The sequence below is a fragment of the Plectropomus leopardus genome, chromosome 2, assembly GCF_026936395.1.
Source record: "Plectropomus leopardus strain MGB_pleo_1.0 chromosome 2, ASM2693639v1, whole genome shotgun sequence".
Classification (NCBI taxonomy): domain Eukaryota; kingdom Metazoa; phylum Chordata; class Actinopteri; order Perciformes; family Serranidae; genus Plectropomus; species Plectropomus leopardus.
Genome location: NC_142177.1, coordinates 13,161,083 through 13,188,737, shown reverse-complemented (window position 1 = coordinate 13,188,737; position 27,655 = coordinate 13,161,083). Strand labels below are relative to the sequence as shown.

The 27,655-nt window shown below is 39.0% G+C and overlaps 1 protein-coding gene across 2 annotated transcripts; it reads right to left on the bottom strand.

The window, feature by feature from the left end:
• Positions 1–650: 650 nt before the first annotated feature.
• Positions 651–27,414, bottom strand: vstm2lb (V-set and transmembrane domain containing 2 like b). Of its 2 annotated transcripts, none has more exons than XM_088085608.1 (4): positions 15,464–15,830; positions 6,450–6,619; positions 4,236–4,280; positions 651–2,556 (listed from the first exon to the last, which is right to left on the bottom strand). In XM_088085608.1, exons 1-4 carry the CDS (start codon positions 15,480–15,482, stop codon positions 2,263–2,265), a joined length of 528 nt encoding a protein of 175 aa, XP_087941734.1. In that variant the 5' UTR covers positions 15,483–15,830; the 3' UTR covers positions 651–2,262. The 2 variants fall into 2 exon arrangements, with proteins under 2 accessions (XP_087941734.1, XP_042367244.2); XM_042511310.2 differs by lacking the exon at positions 15,464–15,830 and adding an exon at positions 27,127–27,414 and having other exon boundaries at positions 653–2,556.
• Between the last annotated feature and the right edge of the window lie 241 nt (positions 27,415–27,655).

Genomic DNA, 27,655 nt, shown 5'->3' with positions numbered 1-27,655 from the left:
ACAAACTTTGACCTTGTTGGATAAAATGTGTGCAACTGAAAGCACAAATGCAATGATTTTTGTTATGACCTGGCTCAAATGGCCATATCAAAACTGAGACACACAATGGCAAAGTTGAACAAAATATACTTCAGACTAAACCAGACTAGAATCTAAATTATTAACTAAATTAGTATGGAAGTCAATGGTGTCAGACATGCGTGTGGTGCATGAATAAAAAATGTGTCTGGGTTTTGTAAAGCGAAAGAGCAAAATCGAACTAAGGCAACATAATCAAACCAGAGAGGGGAAGGGAAATGCAGTCACATAGTGGAGGCAGGAGACTGAACTACCATCTGCACACAGACTTAAATAACCTGCACACTCTCAGGTGTTCCCACTTGCCCTAACAATCACCTGCCTGCAAAGAAAGCTCACAAAAATCAACAGCACAGATGATATAGCAGAGGTCACTTTTCACTTTGTGCAACAACCTACCATTTGCACATTCTACCTACAGCAATTGTCACCTGGTGTCTTAGTGAAGTTACTTCAATCATGAATATCTTTACTGAAGAGGTCAAGTTCAACTAAATAGTTCAGTAGCAGAATCAGAGTATCGACATCCAGCAAGTAGTGTTTCACTACATTCCACCATGGATATGGGAATAGTAACAACATATTTTATTCATTTTAAGCACATTTTCACCTCTAAGTCAGCTTCTTCTCTTCTTGCAAAAAAATCACCAAATTTTTAAGATAATACATTTCTACCTTCAGTACACTGGACCTACATGTTTGGATGTGCTGATTTGTTTTCCAAAAGTTAAGGGAACTGCTGCCCTCTTTTGGCCACAAATTGTTCTTGCAAGTGTTTAAAACGAGGCTGGGGAGCTGCTGTAAAAGGCATGTGGCACAGTTCACAACTGTTCAACTGTTATCATTTTTAACAGAAGGTATAGTGGAGTGAAAGTAGAAAATACATTACCACACAGCTTTGTTGCTTTTAAGGGCTATTAGAAAATTTAAAAATAAACATACAGTGGACCTGTACCTTAGCATTTCATTCATTTCTGTGAAGAAAGCGTCTCTAACGTTATTCAAATCGTTCATTTTAAGCAAACTTCCTGCAGTTATTGCATTCACTACTTGGGTTCATTTAACATTTGATCAGTTTTTATGTGCTGTTATTGTTATACATTAAGTATAATATGAATATCCATTAAATATATCACTTAGTCAGGGGGCGTCAGTTATACAATAGAAGAGAAGTCCTGTAAGGAAAAGTAAAGCACGTTTGTACAACACTATCGCAATCACAGAAAAAAAGACCAAAGTAATTTCAAATGAATGTATTTAACAGAACAGATACCAAACAGCAGCACTTAGAACAAACACGGTCAAGGGAAGAACGTAATTCAAATGACAAACTCCATAATAATTCAAAAAGTTATACTGTCGTTGAGAAAATGGTGACTAAAGTTTGGAGTAATTAACACAGTAGTTATGTTTCTTGAGTCATTTGGTTAAGTAGCACAGAGAAAACTTTATTTGAATGATATCAGTAAAAGTCTACGGTGCCAAGTGTGAATATACATAAGAATTGATATATTATCTTGATGTGATGAAGGCATACATTTACATTCTAGTCATGATTTAGAAAGCTAAATACTGAATGTTTAAACAAAGGGTACATAAATGACATTAATGCACATTGAAACGTTCTCAGATAAAGTAAAAAAGAAGCTTAATTTATTCTTTACTCCTTAGAAAGCATTTACACTGAAATACTGCAGCTTCTGGCACATGTTTTGGTAAAAGATGGCAGAGCTGGCACATTGCAAAGGAATTGGTCTGTCTGTTTGTATATGTTTGTTATTAATGATATCCATGATAATTTTGACTCTCCACTGCCCTTTACTGTAACTTTGTGAGGAGAAGTTCTGGGTGCTCGGACACTGAATGAGTCCTGCTCAGACAAAATAACAAAAGCTCTCTGTGATTACAGCCTTACTGTCACATTAACACAAACTTAATGCAATAGGAAAAAGCACAGAGACAAATAACAAAGCAACAAAAGGAACACAATCGTATGTACAGTCAGTAAAACCGTGCCCTTTATTGGCATTCAACAGCATTGGCATCCAAACAGCAATATTAAAGAACAAACACAAAGGGTCCGGTCTGACGCCTTGACTCTGTGATGACGTGTGTGTGTGTTGATGACAGTCCCTCTTTAGAGATAAGTCATGAACATGCAGACAGACGGGCACACTGCCCACTCTAAAGCACACAGCTCTCATTACAGTCAGTGGTGCTGCCAGCTGATCGCTTCTTCAGCTCCCTGCCCTCAGTCTGGTGGTGGGGGTGTGACCGCTGCCCTGGCTCCTGCAGCTTGACGTCTTCTGACCCCTGACTTCTTTCAGGCTCCACGTGGAGGTAGGCGCGAACACGATGTCGCTGAGCCACGGTGCCGCTGAAGTCAATGACACGACACTCGTACGTGCCCTCGTCTGATGGCTTGACATTGGAGAGACGGAGCTTGTGGGAGATGTTGCTGCCAGCCACTTTTACCACCTGATGTGGAACAAACATGACATATTCTTGTCATTGTTGAGGTAATGTGTTACAAAAGTAACTACATGCAAACAAAACAGGATTTAGGGTTATAAAATTACACTACATAAACTATTATCACCCAAAACAAAGTGTTTTCATTTTTCATTTTTCACCCTCACCACACCACTTCTGCCAGGGCTGAGCAATATCGCCCTCTACTGGATTTGTGCGTTAATGAACTGCAATAAACTTGTCACTCTGTGCTTAGACAACATGACCATCTTCTGTTTTACAATGCCTAGTCGTATTTTTGACATTTTTTTTTAAAAAGTAACATAAAAGTAGTATAACGTATCACTCTACACAGAGAGTAATATTGTAATGTAACATCACATACAAATGAAGGTAACTGGTAATATGTAATGTATTACATTTTGAAAGTAACTAGCCCAACACTGAATCTTGATGATGTAAACATACAGTAAAACATGTTCGACATTAATCTAAACCCTTTAAAGCTGGAATGTGGAACGTTTGTCTCCCCCCTCCGGCAGTGAGAGTAATTACACAAACAATGTCGATGCATGCTTGTGAGGTGTGTTTGCAGCCGAGCTTGATGCGTCTCTCTGGCCCCCGGGAGTGTGCTCTTCAAGTTTTTTTTTTTTTTCTGAGCTTACAGCAGCTATGGTTACTTTCACTAAAATAACGTTTCGAAATGTTTTGAGAAAATGTATTTTTGTGTACTGTTTTGATATAAAATGAGAAAGTTTGTGAGCAACTTTCTCATTTTCAGGCCCTGACACACCCAACATCAATGTTGGGCCTTTGGTCACCTTAGTTACTGCGGTATGTCCTGCACCATTGGCCCTCAGCAGCTTTTTTCCCCACCAAATCAGCATGAATTGGCATTGAAGAAAGCGGAGGCCATCTGAGAATGAAACCACTCAGACTGGCAGTTTAGCTCAGCACACAAGGCCAGAAACAGTGGTGAGCAAAGTAGGGCTCAAAGTCAAGAGGCAGTTAGACTGGCATACATTTGTTATATAAAGTAAAATTATGTTTTTAGCCATTGCACTCTTTAGCAGAAATGTTTCCTGATGGTTTGTGTCTTTGTTCACTGCCAGTTAGACTGTGGAGCTGCTGGTAAATATGCTAGATTTTCTTTTTTTTACATTGGATTGTCGTGTTAATGTGTTAACTGGCTAACTAGCATCAACACAGTTTCCTTTTATGAATAGTGTGTGTTTGTGTGCAACTTTCTCTCTGAAACGCAGGCGACATGAAGCAATGCATCAGTCGGCTTTGTTGCTGCTATATGCTATATAAGTTTGGTGTGTCCGGACTTAAACAGCTAAATGGTACAGTAAATATGTTTCTGAAAACATTAAAGGCAAGAAATATTAAGTTGCCCCAGGCACCAGACTCCACAACTCCTTTATATTGTGAAATTCAGCGATGTGATGGCTTTATCAGTGCTGTGTAAACAATACACATTCATTCATATGTATAAGTTCTCCACACGAGCTTTAATTGTAATTAAGAGTAAAAGAAGCACATATCCTTGAATGGATAGTATAAATATATCTTGCCAAACCCTGGATGTCTTTAATATTCATCTTAATGAAAAATTCTGCTTGCTTTCTTTGATAGTGTTTTTGCTTTGTGGTTGTTGACAGCTGATGCAAGATCAAACTCACACTAATTTTGGTGGCATCTTTGGAAGTTTCCTCCAGGGGTACAACCTGTACAGAAATACGGATGATGCATTAGCAACGGAAGGCTGATCGAGGCAACACATTTCTAAAAACATCTCATGCTAAAACAGGCTCATTTCATGGACTTACAACAGTGAAACATTGCAGTGGACAAACACTATTGATGTTTTCAGCAGTCTTTTTTGAACAAAGCTTTTTTGTAGTTATCATTTTCCGCGGTGGTTGAGCTTTATGTATGTTTGTGTGCGTGGGCAGGCATGCTTATACATGTTTAAAAGCTTGTATGAGCACACACTCTACAGCACTGAGCACGTAAGCCTCTGAGCAGCAGAGTGTGTGTGAATGTGTATGCAGAGGCACAGAGGTATTCTTTTGGGCATAGGTATGAATTATGCATGGAGCAGGCAGAGATTTTGAAAATCTATTTCTTTCTCAGTGCCAATTATAGTGTCTAGAGGCACAACAGGGGAGCCTGAGTTCTCCCATGATGGGAGAGAGTCAACCTGTTCCCCTAGTGCTGGCAAATGCTAATCAGCAATTATCCCTTCGTTTCCATGCCAGAGGGTTTCTGCCGTGGCTAATAGTGCATTTCCCTCTCCCTGATATACAGTGAGCTTTAGGTTCAGTCTGGGCACCTCTGGCCGAATAAAGTGAACTGCAAAAAACAGAAAACAGACTTTGTAACTCTGCTTCACCTTGAAGAACGAATATGGGTTACTGAATAAAATAAAATAAAAATAAAAAAACATGCATGCAAAAATAGCTCCATCGTAGATTATGTTATGCTCGGCTGCTTATAAGCACTAACCACAAGGCTCTTAATGACACAGAAAAGAAGTTCAGTTTGGGTTTCTTCACACAATCTGTTGTTTAATAAGATAAAAACTAAAATTGATTTTTTAAGAACACTGACAACACACACAAAAAATGAGTTGGTTATTAACATATTAAACATGTAATATGTTAGTCACTTGCAGAAGGCCTGGCAGATGAAGGATACATGCCGAGCTTGTTACATTCCCCCTTTTCCCCCCTCTACTCAGTGTATACAGTATATAAGTACATATGCAACCTGAAATTGTGTAATTATGAAGTCATGAAAATATAATTTATGTTTTTGTTTTGTCCATGTGCACCTGTATGTCTTGGTATCTTTGTCATGCATGTCTTACAGAGGCCAGCACTAATACAACGGGTCCCAACTATCTATTCATATCTCTGCAGTCCTATTAGGTAAGCTCAAGCACCCCTTCATCTACACCATCCAGAGTATGTTCTGATGAATGCATCAGAAACTATTATTTAACACAACTATTTGAAAAATGATTACTATTTTTGTTCATACAATTGAATTGTCAATATTTAAGCTGCTAAGTTCAGTTGTGCCTCTAAGGGAGAGTAAGGGGGGGGGCGACATTACTATTTCAAGAGGCTGTGGAACACTCGCTGTTTAAGCCAGTACGAGATACAGATACCACATCTGTATCTTGTGAAGCTGAATAACCTAAGGCCATTGATTGGTGCCAACCACGTCAGCGTGGCTTGTTGGGAAGTGGGCTAAATAATGCTCCAAAGTGAGCCTACATTTGGGAGAGAGAACAACTGGCGTGGCCATTTTCAAAGGGGTCCCATGAACTCTCACCTAAAGATATCTGAATGAAGATGGGTTCTATGGGTACCCACGAGTCTCCCCTAAACTTAAGAAGGCTTGTTCCCATGCTGTCTTACTTATATTCAATGTACTCTTTCAAATTGAAGCTGTATATTTGTCTTGTTTGTCTTGGAGGATTGTTGTTGAATCCAAAATACTGCTGTAGGCTGTAGGCTAATAGTCTATGCACATGGGATAATTAGTAATAATAACTGTAAAATGAGATACCAAAGTATATCAGTATGTGATTCCTTAATTGTCATATTTGCAATGTTTTAACCAGCATACTCAAATTCTTCAATTTATTCAAATGGCTTTTTTTTTGTTTTGGTGTGCCACCCCCATCCAATCACCCCCCATCAAAACTTTTTTTGTTGCACCACTGGTCAAGTTTGTATTCCAATTATGAGCAGTTACTCCTTTGGCCAAAACTAATCAGTTTCAAAAGTTGAGTCAATGATTTTAGTTAACTCTGCTCAATTGCTAGCTAGTTGCTAGCACATTAAAAATATATCATGAAAAACCTATTTTTCCTTGCATCTTACATTATTAGTGATCTGTGTAGGTTTCTCTTGCCAGTCTCTGTGGTCCTTGATGTACCACCACTGGATCTCCAGGGAGTAGGAGGGAGAGCCTGCTCCACGGAAGGAACACGCCATCTCTACATCCTCACCGCTCTGCGTCGTGATGTCGTGTGGCACCTCTGTAAAGAGAGCTGCAAGACAAAAAAAACCAACAACAGATTATGGAAAATGATGGGCATAAGACGTCCTTAAAATGGCAGAAAAACAATTCCTCAAGATTTTCATTTCTCACGGAGCTCAGTGACAACATTTTACTGGCAACTCAGCTGCATCACACTTCAGCGAGAGAAAAACTGTGACACACAGGTACAAGGTGTTGGTAGCCAAGTAAATATAGCAATGAGAAATTCAGAGAGAAGGCATCGACTCACGAACCAGTGCTAATTATAAGATGAAAGAATTGCTCACATTACTTGGTCGCCATTTTTGGGTAAGATCCATCCTGCATAATCAATTATCTGCAACAGTTCTGTACGTTTTTCCAGATACTGTATAGCAAACTCAAGGTTCAAGAACATTATATAATCCCTCTGTCAACGGTACAGCAGCCTGTGTTGAACATTGTACCGATATACTAATTTGGAAGTGTCATAACACTTCAATCCCACGCACATACTGTAATACCACCTACACAGAGAACATCATTTTCTCTGGGTTGGCTCCCAGTAATGGTCAATAATTCAACATAACACCACATTTTCCATCACATACCATCTGACTCAGCATGCAGTATGTGTGTGGGGGGACACTGTGTAATCCTCCCAGTCTATAGAAGCTCAAGCAAAATGGAGACATCAACTGACCCGAATGCACCTTCTGCTCTGCTCACTATGTATAAACACATTGCACTTAAAACTGTAAAAATGAATTAAACATGTAACTGTAGGGACAAATTTTGTTTTTCTTTATAAACCTCTCACTCTCACTACAAATTTAACTTGACTACTGCAGCCAAGAATTTAATGAGCTAAGATTAAAAAGTTATGCGTAACCACTTCATATAAAATCAAAATAATACATTTAACATAGATGCTTAACTCAGACATAAGTCAAAAATGACTTTGTTGCTTTGCTCTTTTCTCCAAGCAACAGCTACACGTAGAATCAATACAAACACCTCACTAAAGTTATATAGCATAAAGTGTAATCTCATTATAGTCAGTTTAATGTTGTGCAGGCAATAATCGTATATAGTATTGACCAATCTTATTATAATATAGTTAATTTACTGTACAATGAAAGTATGGTTTACATAAACCATCCAAGGAGATGTGCATTGATTAAATGTACATCACACCACACTGAGCCTTTTTTCACACCCACCTAATACTCACTTCCTCCTCATCTCACACATTCATCTCTCACACCCTCTCTCTGTCTCATTGATTGCAATGATTTTATATGAACATATTTAAGAAATATTACAGGAATAAGAGTGCTGCTGCAGCAGCTGCATAGTGTTAGTATGTCATGGAGCTGCATTAACTATGCTTTTGTCCACTTTGGTAAACACAGCATTGACATCACTTTATTGAGTTGATATGCCGAAAGTACTAACATGCAGTTGCTTATCTAGTCAGTCAAGAGACACAGTGCATCATAAGTTTATTTTTCACTCTCTTTTTCACTCTGGTTTGGTCTCCACCACGTCATGAGAATACTCACTGTTCCTCAGCTCCAACATGCTCCACTATGTTCACCAGCTTATTGATATCTTTTTCTTTCATCTGCATGGTGCTGGGCGGATAGTGTGGCATGGGTTTATCACGCCTTTTCTGGTAAAAACAGTTACCGGCTACTACTGAAATCTGGTTCAATTAGAGCTGTGAGACTGAACCAAAACAGTAAAGCTGTGGACGTAAAACCAAAACACTGAGTTGAAAGATGCTAAAATGATTCATAGTGCTGAAGGTATTGCAGAGTTGGTTAATAATTATCTGTGAGTTTAACATTGTCAGCTGATTAATTGTTAATATAAAAATACAAATTACCGCAGAGTTGAAGTTGTTGTAAACTGAGATACATTTGTTTGACACTACGTAAAAAAACGTCAACAGCAATTCTCTGATGAGAACAAAAAATATTTCTGTACATCCTATTTTATTGAAACAGTGTGATGAATATGTATTAGTCCAAGCATTTATTCTGAGGCTTTCTGCTTCAACTAAAAATCTCCCAAACGCATCAGCAACCCATTAAAAGCACCCTCTGATTTCACACTTAACATAAACATAAATACATTTTATACAAAATTAAAATTATGAGCACTCATTAAAGGCACACATAAAACATAAATAAATTTTAAAAAAACAGGTAAAAATAAGAGAAAAACTTCAGCCCATCATTGTACATGAAGTGTGATGAGAGAATAATCTGTCTTTGCTATCTTCAGGTAAAATTCTACCTCTCATCTACAGTATAATCCCCATTCAAAGAGACCAAACAAAAAACTGAGAACATTTAGAGCAGCTGAGCAAAAGCAGAAGTCAGTCACTGTATCTGTAATTGACATTCACTGGGCTCCTGTGCACAGCTGATCCAGGGATGAACAGGAGAGATGAGGAGAGAGGCTGAGTATAGAGGAACGGTGGAGAGGGCTTTGGTGTCGTTTGAGCGACTGGGCCCTCGGAGCCGTGCCCTTGATGCACTGCTGCTTGCGGCCTGGCAGCGGCCTCATTTGTCAGACAGAGACGTACAGGAGGGATGGAGCCGTACAGGGGCCAAGAAATGTAGAGGAAAAGGAAGGAGAGGAAAAGAGAGAAAAGAAGGACAGGGGCAGAAGTGAACAAAGGCAACTGTGTTGAGAAGAAAGAGCTGGGAAAGATAGATGGAAAAGTGAGGAAAAGAGCTTTAAATCAGAGCAACTAAATACACACGCACGCATTGACTTCTGTCATAACCAAAAAGTCTAACCTCTCCCTCTTTCTTTGGTCATATTTGTCCTTAGACCCAAAGAGCACCTGTTTTTTGAAACCTAGATATTTAGGGCTGTGCCCGACACAGAATCATGCCAGTCGAATCAGATTTTGCTGTTTAATCGCTTTGTTTTCCATACAAAGTTTAAAGTCTGCTTGGGCTCCGCGGGATGCACAGTGTGACAGCGACATTTACGTTATATAGTAAACAAGTTAATGGAGTTAGTGTATGTACAACGACATTTTTTGCCAACAAAGGTCAGGGGTTTTATTAATATTCTCCCAGTATTGCTCCAACAGACTACAAATAAACACATTTACTTCCTTGACAAGCTACTGAGTCATCAATCAAAAGTTACAACAGCATCCAATACATGTGCATATGTTTTATTCTTCAGCTGGAGGATAAACAAGCTGGCTAGGCCCAAAAATAAAATGTTCCCATATGTAGATTTAAGTCCTTGGAATGTCTCCCACATTATGTAAGGTGTTAAATTCCTGTATGTGTGTTTTGTCATGGCAGCCTGCAGGACCATTATGTATGCACAGACTTGATGGAATAAGAGCATATTCTAGCCACTTGAGAATAACTCGTTCTTTTACTTTTCTCTCCAGCTCTCCTCTATTATGCAAATTCTCCTAAGATTAAAAATAACAGGTGAGATAAAGATACATTTCAGTCAAACTCAGTCTACCTCCTCAATCCTGTTCCATCACCATCTCACAGTGCGAGGCTTTATTAAAATGCTGACAGATATCAGTGCAGAGAACATACTTTCTCCCTATGGTTGCTGTCAGCTACAAGCAGATCATGAGGTGTGCTATACAACACATGGCCGGAAGCGATAGCGTATAAAACACATGGCTTGAAGCTATTTTATGTAACAATACAAAACTGTGATCAAAGTGAAAACTAAAGGGGGGAAAAGAGTTTTTTTTTGTGTGTGTTAAAATTCATTCTTCTTTTTTGAAAACGCAGTTTGACTAAAATATAAATATATGGCGTAAATTAAAAATAGCAAAATCTTAACATCAGGAACCAAGATTACATGTTTTCCTGATGCTGGCATATAACTAGTCATCAGTCAGTCATTTTCTGCAACCGCTTGTCCTCGTAAGGGTCGTGGGGGGGCTGGAGCCAATCCCAGCTGTCATCGGGCAGAAGGCGGGGTACACCCTGGACAGTTCGCCAGACCATCGCAGGCATATAACTACATGTTGCAATTTATATTAATACTTGCAGTAGCGTATTTGGAGCAGATGACCATATACAGAAATTCATCACAAGCCAACGTCAGTTTGTCTCACACATTTACCTCATTATTTAAAACTTTGGTCACATATAATAAACATTTGGCATTGTATATATATAGTATTGACATACATTAACATTTGATTGTTATGAGAAAAAAAATTGTGGACCTAACATTTAAAGATAAGGTATTTATGACATTTAAAAATGATTTTAAAAAGTTTCATTTAAAACACTGCATTTCTAAAAGGTTAATTCTTAAGACAGCTTTCATATATTAATCTTTTTTCATTTTTTGTTAGATATACAAAAATAGAGGATGACAGGGATGACTGGAGGCATAGTGCCTAAGATGAAATAGGATATATAATTTTTAGTCCAGTTATCTAGATGTTTAAAATCATAGCTGTTTTAAAAGTGCATATTGCTAGGGTTTCTTGTTTGGTTCTTAATTTCAAACTGTCAAACTTATACTACATGCTAAGACCGATATGAAAACAGACAAAACAAGCTAGATAACAAGATACCGAAGCATCCAAATAGAGGTTTTTCTGAGCTAGAGTTCTGATGTTGGTGCAGCTCTGTGTGAAGCAGAAGGAGACACAAACATTAAATGCTCCTGCACCGATGTCTTGTGGTTCTGCTGCACAGTGGGACATATTTTCTGGGACAATTTCCTGTAGCGCTAACTGTTCCTTCAGTGCCATTGTTGACTGTAATCACAGCTGGCATAATGATTCACTTTCATCTGATGATGCATGTCTTTCCTGATGGCAGCAAAATCTTTCAGGATAACAAAGCAACCCAAATCTGAACTGAGCAAGTCCAAGAGATTCAGAAATAGCATCTGAGGAAAAGCTCTGGTGATTATTCTAAAGTTAAAGGATTCAGAAATGAAGCTGTAATGTTACCAGAACTATAAACTTTTTAATCTATAAATGTATATAAATGCCAGGGGAGCTCAGTTATTTCAGAAATAGCTACTTAGCGTGTGTTGCAATTTTTAAGCTGCAAATTATTTCTTGAATTTTATAATTTTGTTGTGAGGCTAAATCAATACTTAGTGACGGCAAAGATAAATGTCTCAATCAATCGCTTGCCACAAATTTCTTTCACTCTGATAGGACAAAGAACGAAAATTGAAAAAAATATCCTGAAGGGAGCAAAGTTGAGGTAAAATATGTATTTGATGCATTTGTGCCTCAAAACATGTTTCTGAAAAAGGACATTTTCTTCATGGTTTCTTGTCAGTGATTCTTTTTTTCTGTAACAGTATTAACTTTCGTTTGAAAAAGCACAGTAAGCCTACTTTAAGAAGTGCTGTATGAATAACAAAAAGAAAATCTGCATATTTTTTATTATTTCTGCCATTTTTCGTCTCCTATATCTTATTATTCAAGACTGGCACCCCCTCTCTCAGGTTTGCATGATGAAGAGCACAGAGGGTATGACAAAACTTATCACAGTGTCTTGAAATAATGTGTTTTGAACATATGGTGCCAGAGCCGAAGCCTGGAATAGCAGAGAACTTCACTGTGTATAAAATATATGACAAAACAACACAGGGTGGCTTTTCAATCTTCTGAGTTTTCTTAGTATTCGATGCAGGGGCTGACATTTTTTTTTTCTTGGTCCTCAAGATACAGTATCAACAGCTAGCGGCACAGCACAGACAGCAGCATCTGTCACTTTGAACAGGCTGTGTTCCCACACACAAAAAGATCTTTGTGGGACACACACTGTATAAAATAAAAACAAGAGAGCGTGCAAAGAATGATTTTGAAACAAAGTAGAAAAACATCATCTTAATTAACTAAAGTAATGTAATTTTGAAATGATATCTTATTACTTAATTGTTTGATCAGTAAAAAAGATTAATAAATTATCAGCGAGGGCCCACTTTTTCAAAAATTACCAAGAATTTTGAGTGGAAAATGTGTTAAAACCATAATCATTGTAAACTTTAAGTTACAATGGTTACATTTGTTGATTACAGTTTTACAACAACTTAGACGATGCCACTCGTGTTTGGTTCATATCATAGAAGCATTATTCTTACACATTATTGGCTGTTTCTATCCTTCTTAATTTTATAGACTTAAAGGGCAAGTTTGGTATTTTTCAACATGGACCTTATATTTTGTGAGTGACTAATGGAAACAGCAATTTTTGAAACCAGTCTATGCTCGCTTGAAATAAACCCTTAATTAACCCAGATATGGGTGGCATTACACGCTAAAATTACTGTTTATTTAAACAGTCTGATGGGTTTGGCAAAAGCTACTTCGGGACTGAATCTGGTTAAACAAAAATTATCTTATTCTTTAACAAAACAATCTATCTCTGTATTTCCCTAATGTTGTCAGACACTTATTATAACAGTAATTTGAGCCGGCCAGTGGCAAAAACAAGCACTTCAAGTGGATGTAAATTGACATTGTGAACATGCCCTGAGTGGTAACATTGCAATATTTTATCGCTGCTGTCTGCAATGGTCACGCTGGACCAATTTTAAAAACTGATGTTTCCATTTGTCACTTAGACACAAAAACATTAATTCTTCAATTAAAAAATTAATTCTTGATACCTTTTCAAATGTAAGAAATGCAAGTAATTCTCTACAACTTACAATCAAAGTATACTCTGGTTGTAAAGGAGAACTGGTGAAGAATTAGCCTAATGACACTCACTCAGTCTCCACAGCCATTTGAAACCACAATGTCTGAAGTCAAAGTCAAGTCAAGGAGACAGCTGCATGGGAAGTCCGAAAAATACACTCGGGAGTCCAGAGCTATAGAGACCGACAGGCTTATTGCTGCAAGGTAATTCCTGCACTTTCCCATTTCCCCAGCCAACCAATAAGACCCCAATTCTGCAAACGCAACATTTTTCTCAATTTTCCACCCCTTTCTTTCTCTTGTTTAATCCTTTCTTAGCTCTCTCTCTCTCTCCAGCTAGTAACATCTCCCACAAATCTCCCCTCTTGTTGTTGACACTACGTTTCTATTCTTCTCTTTCCCTTTTCTATTGCCCTTTCATTCTAACTTTCTACCTATTAGAGGTTCCTTCTGCTCCTCGAGCCTCTTCAGTACTCTCACCTTCCTTCCTCCTTTAATACAGTTCCCCTCCACACTTTCTCCTCCTCTCTGTGGTTCTCTCGCTGAGTGGGCAATCTGTGTCTGTTGGCTCTCTGGTGTGTGGCATAAAGAGATGCTTCCAATTCTCAGAGTAGCTCACTACATCTCCTGGAGCCTTGCCCACTGGCTCTGGCAGGTGTTCAGCATCCTAGGAGACTTACCCTGTGAGAGTGTGTCTCACTGTGTGTGGTGCCCTCTGGCTTTTAGTCAGCATACAGTCAGTGCATGTGTGTAAACGGAGCTGTGCTGATTTGAAATGCATGTCACATATAAACCATAATGGGGCTGTAGTGTGTTTCTGTTGCATTTTGTATCCAAGCCATAATGCATTGTGTCCCTATATGTGAAAGTAATAGATGTGAGGCAGAGTGAGAGTGTCTCTAATTATCATTTTGCAGCATCTCTCTCTCTCTCTCTCTCTCTCTCTCTCTCACTCACACACACACACACACACACACAGTACAGTCATGTCTCCCATCCACACAAGCAAAACACAGGAAATTACAGCAACTCTAAAAAAGATCAAAGTTATGAACTATTTCACAAGATGGAGGACAGAAAATTAAACAAAGAAAAAATGTATGACTGACTCCCCACATTATATGCTGAAAGTGTTAAAAAAAAATCTGCAGTTTCACAAACTCTGCCTTCTCCTTTCTTTCTTTCATCATGAAGATGACATTATTGTTTTTTTATTCTCTTTGAGTTCATCGTATAACTCATTTTGTTCACTGATTTGTTTCCAGTGAAGGGCAACGGCCTCATTACCACTGTCAGGAACAAAAGGCAAATCGCAGATACAGAAAAAGACACACAAAAAAAAGAAGGATCAAAAGCCAAATTTGCGAGATGTTACTGTATGCTTTGCAAATAATACTCCATCTGTGGTGTGCTGCATTGCTCAACATGTTAGGGGTGGTCTGCAGGCTTTTAGGGGTTGTGTCTGTTCATATTTTTCTCAAGTGCGCACATTTTCTGACAAAAAAAACAACAAACTTTCTAGTGTCCCACAGCAAGTACAATGAAGTTGTTTTCCTTAATCTCTCATGAAACTTTCATATTTACTATACATAACAGAGTCAAAATCCATCAGCAGCTCACCTGAAAATATCTCACAAAACTTAGGCAGTACAACCCAGCTTTATCAAAAACGTTATATGTGACTCTCAAGTTAAAGCTGTATTCAAATTGTGCATCTTATAGTGACTAATTTCACTAAATTTCATCTCACCCTTGCACATAACCACCATCTTCTCACACCTCCTCTGAGCAGGATGTTCTTCTGTCATGTCTGTCTGTTCCATATTCATGAGCTGTAGTGCCTAAGACTCAGTACCTGTCACTCACTGTAGTGTAAAAGTGTTTGCAAACTATAGCCTGTACTTCATGAGCTAAAAATGAATCTGAAAAATCACTTGTGATATTCATCACCTAAAACACAACACAAAGTGGTAGCTTTTAAAGTGTCACATTATGGACAATTAATTCAAAATAACAAAGTGATGTAATGAGTCAGAATCAGAAATGTCACACACAGGTGTGAAACAGTGTCTCTCTCTGTCCCTCCTCTCCAGTAACATCCCCTGTTCTCTATGGGCCGTCTTTCTTTTCACCCACAAGACAACGTTCCTTCCTTTCCTCACCATATGACTGAAGCACCAATCTACACACCTGTTCCCATGCTTCCCATCAGTCTGCAGTTTTTTCAGCTTCCAAGTTGCCATGTGCCTCAATATGTTTTCAAGCCATCTGCACTTAAACCTGAAACAGACTCAGATGCTGCCTGTACTTTCCCCTGCTCCATTCCTGCTATCCCACGGACTAAATAAAACTTCTGGACTTTCTACTTTAAGCTTCTGTAGCTCTTCTTTTGTTTATTAATCACTGAAATGAGCCTCAACTGTCTGCATTTTAGTCCTCCTTCATCTGCTATTTAAATTCACTCCCCTTTATAGTGCAATGTGGCAACTGACTGGAGATCAGGGGCTGGTATATGTACTGCAGTGTCACAGTCTTGGAGAGCAGATAGAAGGCTTGAACCAAAAATGACAACAAACTGACAAAGAACAAAAGAACTCGGCAGGTTTAAGTAGGAAAACACTAACTGCTGAAGTGAGAACAGGTGAGAAGACTGCAGAAAGAGTGAGGGACAGGTGAAACTAATCAAAGTGGGCAGACAATCACAGAGGCAGGAAGTAAAACCAGACATGACACATAAAGAGTAAACCTACAAAATAAATTAGGAAACATGACTAACTGAATAAATGCAACAAAGTAACACTAAAAACCCCAAACCTAGAAAACCACATGCTCATAAATTTTGACATGTGAAAACAAAGAAAGGTTGCTACAACTTAAAGCTATACATTAGATCGTCTTAAACAAAAAGTGTGAGGGCCTCTGGAAACTGATTAGGACCGTGACATGCAGGACTAATGAGGAGAGGAAGGAACACATGATAGGGTAGACAGGGAAGGTCAGGTAACTGTAGGGCTTATAATGTGGGAACAGGTTAGTAGATAGGTGAGGCTGTCAGGTGAAAATAGGGGTAATCTTGGATAATAGTTCTGTTGCACCATTTACTGTACGGGACATCAGTTGATCCACTAAACTTTGAATTGTTGCCGGTCTGCTGCTGCTAACTAGTGTTGCACGCATACATACGGAGATCGGGAAATAAAAACAAGCAGGCCCCATAGTTTGCAATAAGACAGCAAACTCTTTATTGCCTCCCACATAGTCAGTGACAGAGCATTAGCTCCACTTTTTTCTGTTCTTACCTATCACAATAAAAGCCTTACACAAATAAACTGCATCACTGCTTACCTTTCTTATTCACACGTTAAGGATGAGGAGATGAGCAGTATAACTGTATAAGCTAGCTATATAGATTCTGATGTTGCTCTGGCTTCTTGTTAAGTTTGCATTCATCATAATACATTATTATCTCAATGAAATGTATTGAAACACATGTATATGTGGAGAAAAGAAGGCAATTTATTGTTTTGGCCAGTAAAAAAACTGCATGGCCAGTGGATTTTTTTTTTATCTACCAGACATCTTGGCCAGTGGGTGAAAAACTTAATTTCGGACACTGGATGGATGGAAAATGGAAAGTAGGGGAATAGGGACTGTGGCAAGAAAGGAGGAAAAGACCGACTGTGACAATAACAAAGATTATTTTGTTGATCACAGTTCAGCTTTATCCTTTGATTGGAGGACAATAATTCAAATGCACAATGACAGTTATGACAGATACACTCCTAGAGGTCTCTGTATACATCCTAAATCATTAGCAATACCATATCATGCTGTGCCCAAACCACCTTCTCTTGGCTTTATCGATCTGACAGTTGTCAAATTGGCTTCAGTTTGCTATGCAGGTGCCCTCTTCTACCTGCTTGTGAAACATGGCTTGTTGACAACCAGACCGTCTCCCGGTGAGTGCTGTGCCGACGTTAGGCCTGACAAGCCTGCTCTGCAGACATCCAACTGTTTCCTGACTTTAATCACGGGAGCGTCAGGAAATCAATCCTACAACCTTGGTGGAATGCTATATCAACACAAAAGCTGAAGCCAATAGTAACTTTTCACGGCCCCAAGCTGGCTGTGAAAAGAGTGAAAACACACACTTCTGATGTGAATATTGACTTCCAGGGAAATCTCAAGCACACTGGGTTGTCTCATTTATATTGCTTATATAGCTGGCACAGAAAGACTTTGCTTGGCTTGGCCTTTTCTAAGTATAGATTCTCATAAAGGCGGTCTTGTCAAAACCGCCTTCTAGTAGAGGCAGGGGACCCTTGTTTCAAGATGCAAGTACAGTACATGCATTTTTAAAATGGTCCTCCTTGGCATTTTTAACTATATTGCTCAGAGAGCAATGATAGAAGCGAGGCCACAAGAACACAGAGGCAGCTGCTCGCTATTCACCAAAGACTCATTAAAAATGAAAAGGGGAAAAAATAATGAAAGAAAGCAACACGGTGGAGGACATAAATATATAAACAAATGCGTGTACACTGCTCCAGCCCAAAAGAGACCACTCTTAAATATTTTCTCACTTCAGGTCCAAGGCAAAATGAGAGGGATAAATCCAGCCTGAGTGCCAGTGTGAGGTCAATCCATCGATCCTCTCTCTCTCTCTCTCTCTCTCTCTCTCTCTCTCTCCATCTCCCTCTCTGCTTTGGAGGGAGCTTGAGCTGTTTGGGGATGACTAAATTACAGAGGGCTTATTAACATGGACGAGAAGCAAGTGTGACACCCGTATCTTTGCTGGTCCATGTGTGTGTGCTCGTCTGTGAGTGAGAGAGCCAGAGAGACAAGCTTGCAGGGTAAGCTTGTTACCAACTGTGCATGCTTCTGTTTTTCTTTGCCATACCATTAAAGGATGTGGCTTATGTTATCCTTTTTTTCTTACTTTGAAAATGTCTCATGAAAACAGCAAAACCAACAGTGTGTTAGTCCATCTCTCAACACTTTTAAGTCCAGTTGTTCCTACTTAAGACATTAATTTTAATTGATTATGTAGTTCCATTCTTTAAGTAAGATGAAAAAACCTAATTCAGCTGGGCCCTGTAGTTTTTAGCAAACTTTACACAAACCAGAGTAAATAGAGCATTTATTTTGAACTACTTACGCTGTGGATTTACACACATTTAGTGTATATACAGCACCAGAACAGTATTTGTAGGAGTGACTTAAATTACCATACTTGTGGTCATTGTACTAGAATACTGTGGCTCACTTAAATGCTTTTAACAGTTTTGGACAACAATTAAACTCTATGGTATGGAGAAATAACACCTCTGGCACCAGACGTTAATATGATGTCAGAAAGGTGATGGCCTCTTATCAGACATTAAATTTTGGTTGGATTGAAAATCGAGCTGACTGTACTTTAAATGTCTAATGACATTAAATTTTAAGTTGTGTGGACATTAACATTATGATGTTTTGCAGACATTGGGTTTTGTTATCCATGCCATACAACTAAATGTTGTTATATAACGTCAAGATGATGGTGACATGAGATGTTTGGAAGACATTGGATTTTGGTTACCTGACAACACAACTTAAAACCAACAAACATCAGTGCCATTTTTTCAATATTTTACGTCAAATTGACGTTGGCAATAGACGTCCTGACACTGAATTTTGATCACTCCACGTCAAAACCTAAATTCAACCAAATAAACCTGTAACATTTATAAAGAGCTGCAGGTGTTGTAAAATGCTCTGTCAATCGGTTTGCAGACTTAAAATTGCCATACAGTAATGGTAACTTGTCAAATACCAAGGCACCAAAGACACTGAAAAAGAGCATGGTCAGAATTGATTCTACCATTAAAATGTACTTGTTTGCAGAGGCAAAAAACCCCAAAACAAAAAACAAAACAAAAAGAAAAAACAAATAGGACAGACAATAAATATGGGCAGTGTTCTAACAACAACATTCCAGTATTTGAAATCTATAGTGTTTCATCAAATGCTCCTCTAGCAAAGACAGAGCATTGTGGTAAATATTTTTCTGCTTTTAAAGGAGAAAATGCAAGCAATGTAACATGTTTATATCACCATGTCTGAAATGAGGGAATATGAGACTGTCGGCGCACATCTCACAGTCGTGTAAAAGTATTATAAGAATGAGACAAATAGAGGCATTTGGGATGAAGCCCTGGCAGCCGAAAGAATTGTCGAAAAATCCTTTTCTAGGTTAAGTGCAAACATTTTTCACCTGAAAAGTTGCCACCTTAAGGGGACAGCTAGTAAAATCAGGGTCATTAACTCAATGCTTCCATTTGAGTCGCATCTGCAGGGCACTGAAGAGAAGGAATGATTCATTGAGAAGAAATCAGACACAGTAAATACCAAGACATAAAAATCCAGCTTAACATCGTAACTTTCCACCAAGGTGAATGTAAATAGCCTGTGAACAGAATTCCTTCGGAAGAGGGTTTTCACTAACTTGATGAATGGCTTTAATAATCAGGGGAGCCCCAAGGGAATGGTGGATGAAACAACAAGGAGCTCCTGTAATAAAGAGACCTGCTGCATATATCCATCTTGATCTTAAAAAGCTTGCATGCAGATAACCAACTAGAGAATGAAGTTATGTCTAGTTAGAGATAATGGGAAAAACCTTCAGGGGTTACAGCCAGTTATATTGGTTTAGAGACTATAGTTTTCACTCAGTATCATTAAAAAGATATTAGTTTACTGCCGGATTAAGTCAGTTTTATTAAGTTTATGTATTCTTATTTATTTACTACTTGCAGCCAAAAATTGGTATAAACCTGCAGTTTTGAATACACCCTGACTTAGTGTGCCAACAGATTTCTGTATAGCAGTTGCTTGTACAAGTGACAGCCTTTTACAAAATGTGGAAAAACATAATAACACAGATAAACATAGGCACCCTTGGAATTTGCCAGAAAGTCAATAATGCTGTATTTGGTTCAGAATCAGCGGCAGGGCAAACAGACAGGAGTCTCCTTGGGGAAATAATTGCTTGCTGCGAGACCTTCAGCCTCCATTCAAGGTGGAAGGTAAAATAATGAAATAAGAATGGAGGCGGTAATCAAGCAAGCAGCTGTCTGCCTGTTGCTGCCGGTACTCCAGAGTGAATTTTTTATGGCCCTTGGGACACAAGACTCAGAGGCTATTTCTGAATTTCCTCCCAGTGTGTGGTAACACAAAGTAGCATGTGTTGTTGAAAACACATACCGGAGCCATTTTCTAGAATGCACATTGTACTCCATCTGGACTCTCTGGGGATGAAAGGCAACATTATGTTGTGTTTGAATATGTTGCCCTGAAGAACCTTTAAGTGATGGTGTGTATGTTTTCATGAGACACGACAGTTGAGTACCAAGTGCTTAGAGCACTCTGCTAGAAATTATGTGTTGTTTGAATGTGAGATAAAGTTAAATGAAAGGTGAAGCAGTGTCACTGTGGTTTAAGGAATGTTTTAAAATGTAACCTCAAAGGGACAGGTCACCCAAAAACAGAAAAACGTGTGTTTCCTCTGATCTGTTGTGCTGTGTATCCATCAAGATTGTTTTGGTGTGAGTTGCCCAATGTTTGAGATATGGCTGTAGAGATGTCTGATGTCTCTCAAATATTGTGGAACTAGATGGCACTCGGCTTGTGGTGCTCAAGGCGCCCCCCCCCAAAAAAGAGAAAATTCAACAGTAATGTCTCTCTCCAGACATCATGGCCCAGTTACTGAAGATAATCTGCAAGCCTTGTTGTGAGCAGTTTCATGTAGGAAATTTTTTTTTCTTCTCAACTACACATGCAAAATTTATCACAGTGCAGAGGGAAGCATGCATCTACTCACTGACAAGAGGCTCATGGGAAAGATGTAAACAGTAGCGCCAGCTATCCTTGGCTGAGCTGTTATGTTAGCTAGCTCAAGTGAGCCAGCAGCAGATGTACGCTTCCTTCTGCGATGTGAAGCGGTTAGGTTTGTTAGAGAGAGAAAACAGTTGTGTCATGATTTATGGAAAGAGACATTGCTGTTGAGTTTTTGTAATGTATATTTTTGCCACTTTGAGCACCACAAGTCGAATGCCACTTAGCTTCTTTATATTCAAGAGAAGGCAGACATCTCTACAACTGATGGCTCCAATGATCACACCAATCAATCTCGACTGAAAAATAGGACTACAGGCAAGAAGAAAAATATGCAATTTTTGATTTTGAGGTGAATTGTCCCTTTAACATATATTTCTTTAAATGGGTCTAAGTGAGTTTATTCAACCAGGACCTCATCAGAAATGTCCTGTACAGTATTATCCATCCTCTCAATTGAAGGACCTCTGTGTCAGTCATTTATTAACACTGCTCATTTCACTGAGCAGAGCTGGCCATCTCAGCTAGAGGTGATAAAGGTCCACACAAAACTAAATTTTCCAGGCTCACTGCTAACTTCTCTCCAGTGCTTCAGAATAAATTCAAGAGCTGATCCTGCCGTTATTAGTAAGTGCATAATCACCGCAGGGGATTGAGGTCACGTCCCCTCCATATCTGAACAAGAGTAAGTCAAAACCTAATATATGGCTGGACCATGTATAGACAGTGTGCTATAATGTGACCAAAGGCTTGACTTCATAATTAGTTAGTCTTCAGATAGTATCCAAGAGAAGCACAATGTTCTATTTTAAGACTGTTCATGTCAATTCATTTTGAAAGAATAAGGAACAACTGTGTAAATTCACAAGGTATGTTTGTATGATATCCAACAAATTAGTGCCACACGAAAGACATTATGTACTTAGCATAAAGTTTCAAAGGTGAGGTTAAAGCAAGTTAAGTTACTTTTGTTAGGTCTGGGAAAAGAAATTTGGCAAAAATGTGTCATAAATTAATTCTAGGTTCACTTGGTTTCACACGGTTCCAAACATGGTCCACTGAGGAAAAGTCCTGCATTTGTTTGACCCATCCACCACCCCAACCTGCGTCCTTACACAGATTTTTGGTCTTAAATTCTTCTTCCATCTTTACTCCCCTCAGAGCATTGGTCATGTGATTGCAGCCTTCCTGATTACATAGGCTATGTACAAATTATTGGCTCATGATTACCTGGGTTATGTACAAATTGAGGTGCATTACTTTCTGTAAGTATTTCTACAAATTTGCTGCTTCCCCAGACTGGTTGGTTGCTTTTGTTTTTATATAGCAAAGCTACAGGGAAAATTAAATGTTATCATTGATTCCACAGAAAGTTCAGTGAAGCAGACGTACTTTTTTAAAACATGGGTCATACCATAAATAATTATATCACACCAAGGATTATTGTGCCACCAAAGGAAGCAGTTGACCCTTCAAGTTGCGGCATGTTAAAATTTACTTCTGCCTCTGGTATCCTCTCGAGGTAAGCATTGTTTCAACCATCCTTTCACTCTCCTGCTTTCTCCTACCGAGCCTCCGCCAGCAGCCTCCGCTGTGACAGCATGACTGTACAATCTGTTGGCCCCCCTCGCACAGCCAGAGCTCCATTAAATTGAAAGCCAATGCAAACTGCCGGGGCTGGCCATCCTCATTAAAAGGACACCAAGCAGAGGACTGGCAGAGAATCCCAGACACTTTGGAAGCCTAATGAATTGGTACACGCCCCCACACTGTGAAAGTGGTACGCTTACGATGGATAACAGGATGAACGCTGCCAAAGAGCACTAACACTGTCTCACATTGGATATGAAGGGTTCAGAATTGATGAGGAAACCAGGTGTGGCATCATCATCACTTTGTGTTATACGGTGTCGACATGACCCTCATGTAAACAATGCTCACTCTTCCTTTTTACTGCCAAGACTCAGCCTGTACGGCAGGTGAGTCATACTCTGACACATGTGGGCCACAATGAGGTGAAGGCACTGATCCACGTAACCTGGTTGTTTGGCTTCACACAAAACATATGATTTTGTGTCACAGGTGACTCAATCTACACTTTAACTGAAGTGGAAACTGGGGTGCAGGGGCTGACTGAGCCCCAGCCAGACGCACTTATCTGAAACAAATGAGTCAGGGCTGAATCTAACAAGCACTCTCTAGAACAGTGCATCCAGCCTCTCTGCTCTACATGACGGCTCAGCTACCCCTCTGCCTGGGCAATTTATCAAAGAGTGCGATTGAAAGAAAAAAAAAATCTCCTGAGGATTACTTAACCACAAAGGATACCACAACTCATTTTCTGGTGCTGGAGCTGCAGTTGTTCAAAAGTGAAAATAGACGGCTTTTATTTTTGGGTTTTTTGGATTAGGTTTTAAAAACCTGAACAGCTGTTTTTCCACAGGGGTTTTCATTTTTGTTAAGACTCAACACCCTCAGGCATTTTCGTCTTTAAAGCCAGTCTGAGACATGGAGTGGGAGAAGGAACACAATGATTATAGCCAATTTTAATTAACTCCCTTTGGGAGAAATGCTACTAATTGATTTTCTAACCTGTCCAAGACAGTCAATCTATCTGGAACGGCTGTATGCTGCATTCGTTTATCGCGATCGAGCTAAAGCTAACTTGCTAAGCAGAGAGGGCTCGAGGGACAACTGGTGAGACACTGTGATGAAGTGGTTATCACACAATTTAATTAGACAGCAGTAAATCTATGTTTGGAGCTTCTGGAGAAAGGTAAGATTGCTGGTAGGTGAAAATGTCTATTATTTTTAAAAGAGCTGACACTGAGAAAAGTAACAGAAAAGGTGTTCTACACTAAAAACAATAGTACTGACTGAAAATGAAAGCATTAATAATAAAGTTGTCTAAATATAAGCAAACAAAACAAATTAAAACAAAACACCTACTATGTGTTGAAAATTTATACTCAGAAAGAGATTTGCAGTGACATTTACACTGTATAAGTGGTGTCAAGAAAGTCTAAGAAACATAATTAGACATTAATTAGAAGTTTGAAGCAGGCTTTACTTTTGTTTAATTAGATCTAAATCCTCACATACATTTTTATCCAGATAGTTCTCATTATTATTTATATATGTTCCTCCTTGCCTTAATTAAAAGATAAAACTATCTTACAGCAGGTTTTCAAGCTATTTCGAGTTTAATCAGCAGTGAATGACACTGACTGATCAAAATAATAAAAGGCAATTTCACATGATGGATAGATAGTATTGGGCTTGTCAGTCAAAAAATTAAATTTAATACTCATTACTTGTTATGCTTTTGAAAAGTAATATTTTTACTCCCTGCCAACAGTAATTTGTTACACAATTCATATTGCATTTCAGTTACAGAGAGATATCTCCACCACAAAACTGCTCAGGAAGCCAAAATGACCTGGCCCAGCATCTGCCCAAACTAGGCATGCCGAAAGGAATAAATCTTTTTGCGTCCGCTATTCCCGATTTGGGATGAATGACACCACAGAATCTGGTCAAATAAACTGGTTCGATTCCAGCTGGCGATACTGACATCACTAGGACGTTATCATAGATGACCTGGCATAGCACTGGTCCAAACCAGTGTGGTAGCCCAACTCAGCTGAGACTCAGGATAAAAGATGCCCCTGGATCAGAATCGATCATGGAGATAGGCCACATTTCATCCACAACAAATCCCACCATAAGCTTCATCAGTTCTTTGTTGCGTCTAGCCTGCTGTCCACAGTTGTTTTTCCATGTAGCTTCACACTGGAGCTTCACATTGTTGGGCTGTTGGTTAGAGATTGAGGGGTTTTTTTGGAAACAGTCTTAGACTTACTACATGGAACAACAGTGGTCTTGTCATCTTTTCTTCCAACAAAATTAAAAGTAACGGGAATCTTTCCAGCATTTCAAAACTTGTCATCCTCTAAACTAGCTTGCTGTTTGGTGATATGCATGCACAGCATGACGATAATGAAAATGAATCCAGGGATGTGACTGATTGAAGGATTTTAAAGCAGTAGGGAGGCAACAACAAAAGCAAGTTTGTAAAGAGTTATTTTTTGGGGGATTACTGTAATATTTATTACTGACATGTTATTAATAATTCATTACATTGGTTCTTTCTGGAAAAGTAATATTACTAATGTATTGCCTAACAAAGTGCATAATCACCAAAGAAATCAGAGTTACTAGAAGTCAAGTGCACAGGCAGTATGTGGTTCAAACCCCAGAGGAGTTTAACAATAATAACCTAACGCTGTGAATTTTGTTCCAACAAGAGGCATCGAGCTGTGAATATAAAATATGGTGAAGGTGCTACAGTACAGCAACAGGGCATCGCGGGCCTTCACCCAACTCCATAAAAAGCACATAGTGCAGCATATATCCCCTCTCTCCTTTGGGTGCCTTCAGGAGATGTAATTTGTCTCAAGAACACTGAAGGCACATACCCTTGGCTTTTTTTTTTTTGTTGTTGTTTTTTGTGGTTCACCTTGACTTGTATTTTCTCAAAAGTTTCCATGTCCATTAGCTTAAAACATTCAACCAAACCTGTGCTGTACATTTAATTAATCTGATAACACCGTGGCCATTTGGACTGCTGATCTGGTGTTGGTTTATGGTGCATGTCTCCCCTCAAACAACTGACTTGAACTTGTTTTTAGTGCTGAACACACTTTTACATACATACTATGATGTATTATTTCATATACAGCACCCAGAGGTAAGATAGTGGTAATAGAAGATAGTATTTTTATGCCTGTAGCCTCACTGTCTGAGGCACATACCATGAAATCGCAATATTCACAATCTGCTTTTGACAGGAGCTTATTATGCTGCATGTCATCCCCCCTCGCTCTTTCCTCAGGTTTCCTGCGTCCTGCTCTCTACCGTCTGCCGCTGCTGCGAACCATGAATGAAAAGCATTTATTGTTTTCCTTATTAGGTTATTAGGATTATTAGGATTCTGGGAGCTTCGGGTCAGAGAATAGTGTTTGTGAAGGGATGTTTGGAAGTTCAAATCTCTAATATGGCTCAGGTGAGAGTAAATTTCTTTAGATGCATAAATGGAGCTGTTCAGGTGTGATCTTATGAGTACAGTTGATGCAGCTGGGCCTTTTTGTAATGTAGGACTGGAAAATGACTCACTTTTGCTGCACATTTTCCAGGATGAGTGCACAGACAAGAAAGCAGTGTAACTAGCAACTTATTCTTTACAGAAGGTACAGCCTCAGCTCATCAACCTTCAGCTATTTTTAATTTCCGCTCTGATCCCATGATAAAAGTCATGATCCATAACGCATATAATTTAGCAAGGTTATCATAGCCCAAGCTTGTCTTTTATTTCCTGATATTTTGTCACTATTTCAATGGGAATCTGTTTATTTTGCACAGAAATTTAGGTTGTAGTTATCTTAACATTTCTCATAGATTTTAAGCTGTTATTTTTACATGGAGGATTTTCTGCATAAATAACTAAACACAGACAATCGTGAAGACATTTTGGTCAGCAGCTGTTTGAATTATATGCTTAACCAGCCTCTTGGATACAGGTTCATACAGATTTAAAAAGCTTTTTAAGGCGTTGTACCTAATTTTGTCCAAAAAATAAATAAAAAATTGTGGTGTTGAAACTAATTTAAACGTGGGGTACGAAAGTGGCTTGTGCCCATCTCTTGATAAGTTCTTAAATAAGTCGTATTTTCTTCCATTAAAAAAAAAATAAACAAAAGCTTCACAGACTTGTACTATATTGTACCACTTTTGGGTGGGCATATATCACAGACAACAGTAAGAAATATTGTATATCTTTATATCAACAAGACTAAACTTTAAAAGGGATAGGCCTATAAAAAATCACACAGTCACTCCTCAAGAGTGAATATCGCATTATTATTATTATAGAGCTTCTTCCTTCTACCACCAACAAACACAGGCATAAGACAACTTACCATTCCCGGAGATGTGATTATCCACTTCGCCGCGTCCGCCGTTGAGAGCTGCGTTAAGTTGAATATAAAGTCCCGCGTACTGTAAAATCCCTATTATCACCCCAAAGGCTCCCATTGCTTCAGCCGGTGTTTCAAGCAGTTGTATAAAAAGTGTCACATTAGGTGAAGAGCATCGGTAAAATATCCCCGCCGGTGCTGAGCAACCCTTACAGACATAAAGCTGAGGGCTGGAGGGGAGAGACGCTGCTGCTGCTGCTGCTGCTCCGCTCGGCTCTGCGGGAGGAGATGATGCGGCCAGCGGAGGCGGAGGGAGAAGCGGCGTGGTGACAGGTGCAGCGGCTCACACTGTGAGAGTCAATTAGGCGGAGGGATCTCACAGACATGTTTGTGTCAGTTTAAGTTAAATTACTGCACTATATTTGAATTATATATCTTGTTACATATATAACTATATATCTTGTTAACTCTCTTCAGTAACTATGTCAGCTTTGAACACTGCTACCGTTGTTTAGGTTGTTTTTACATCTTT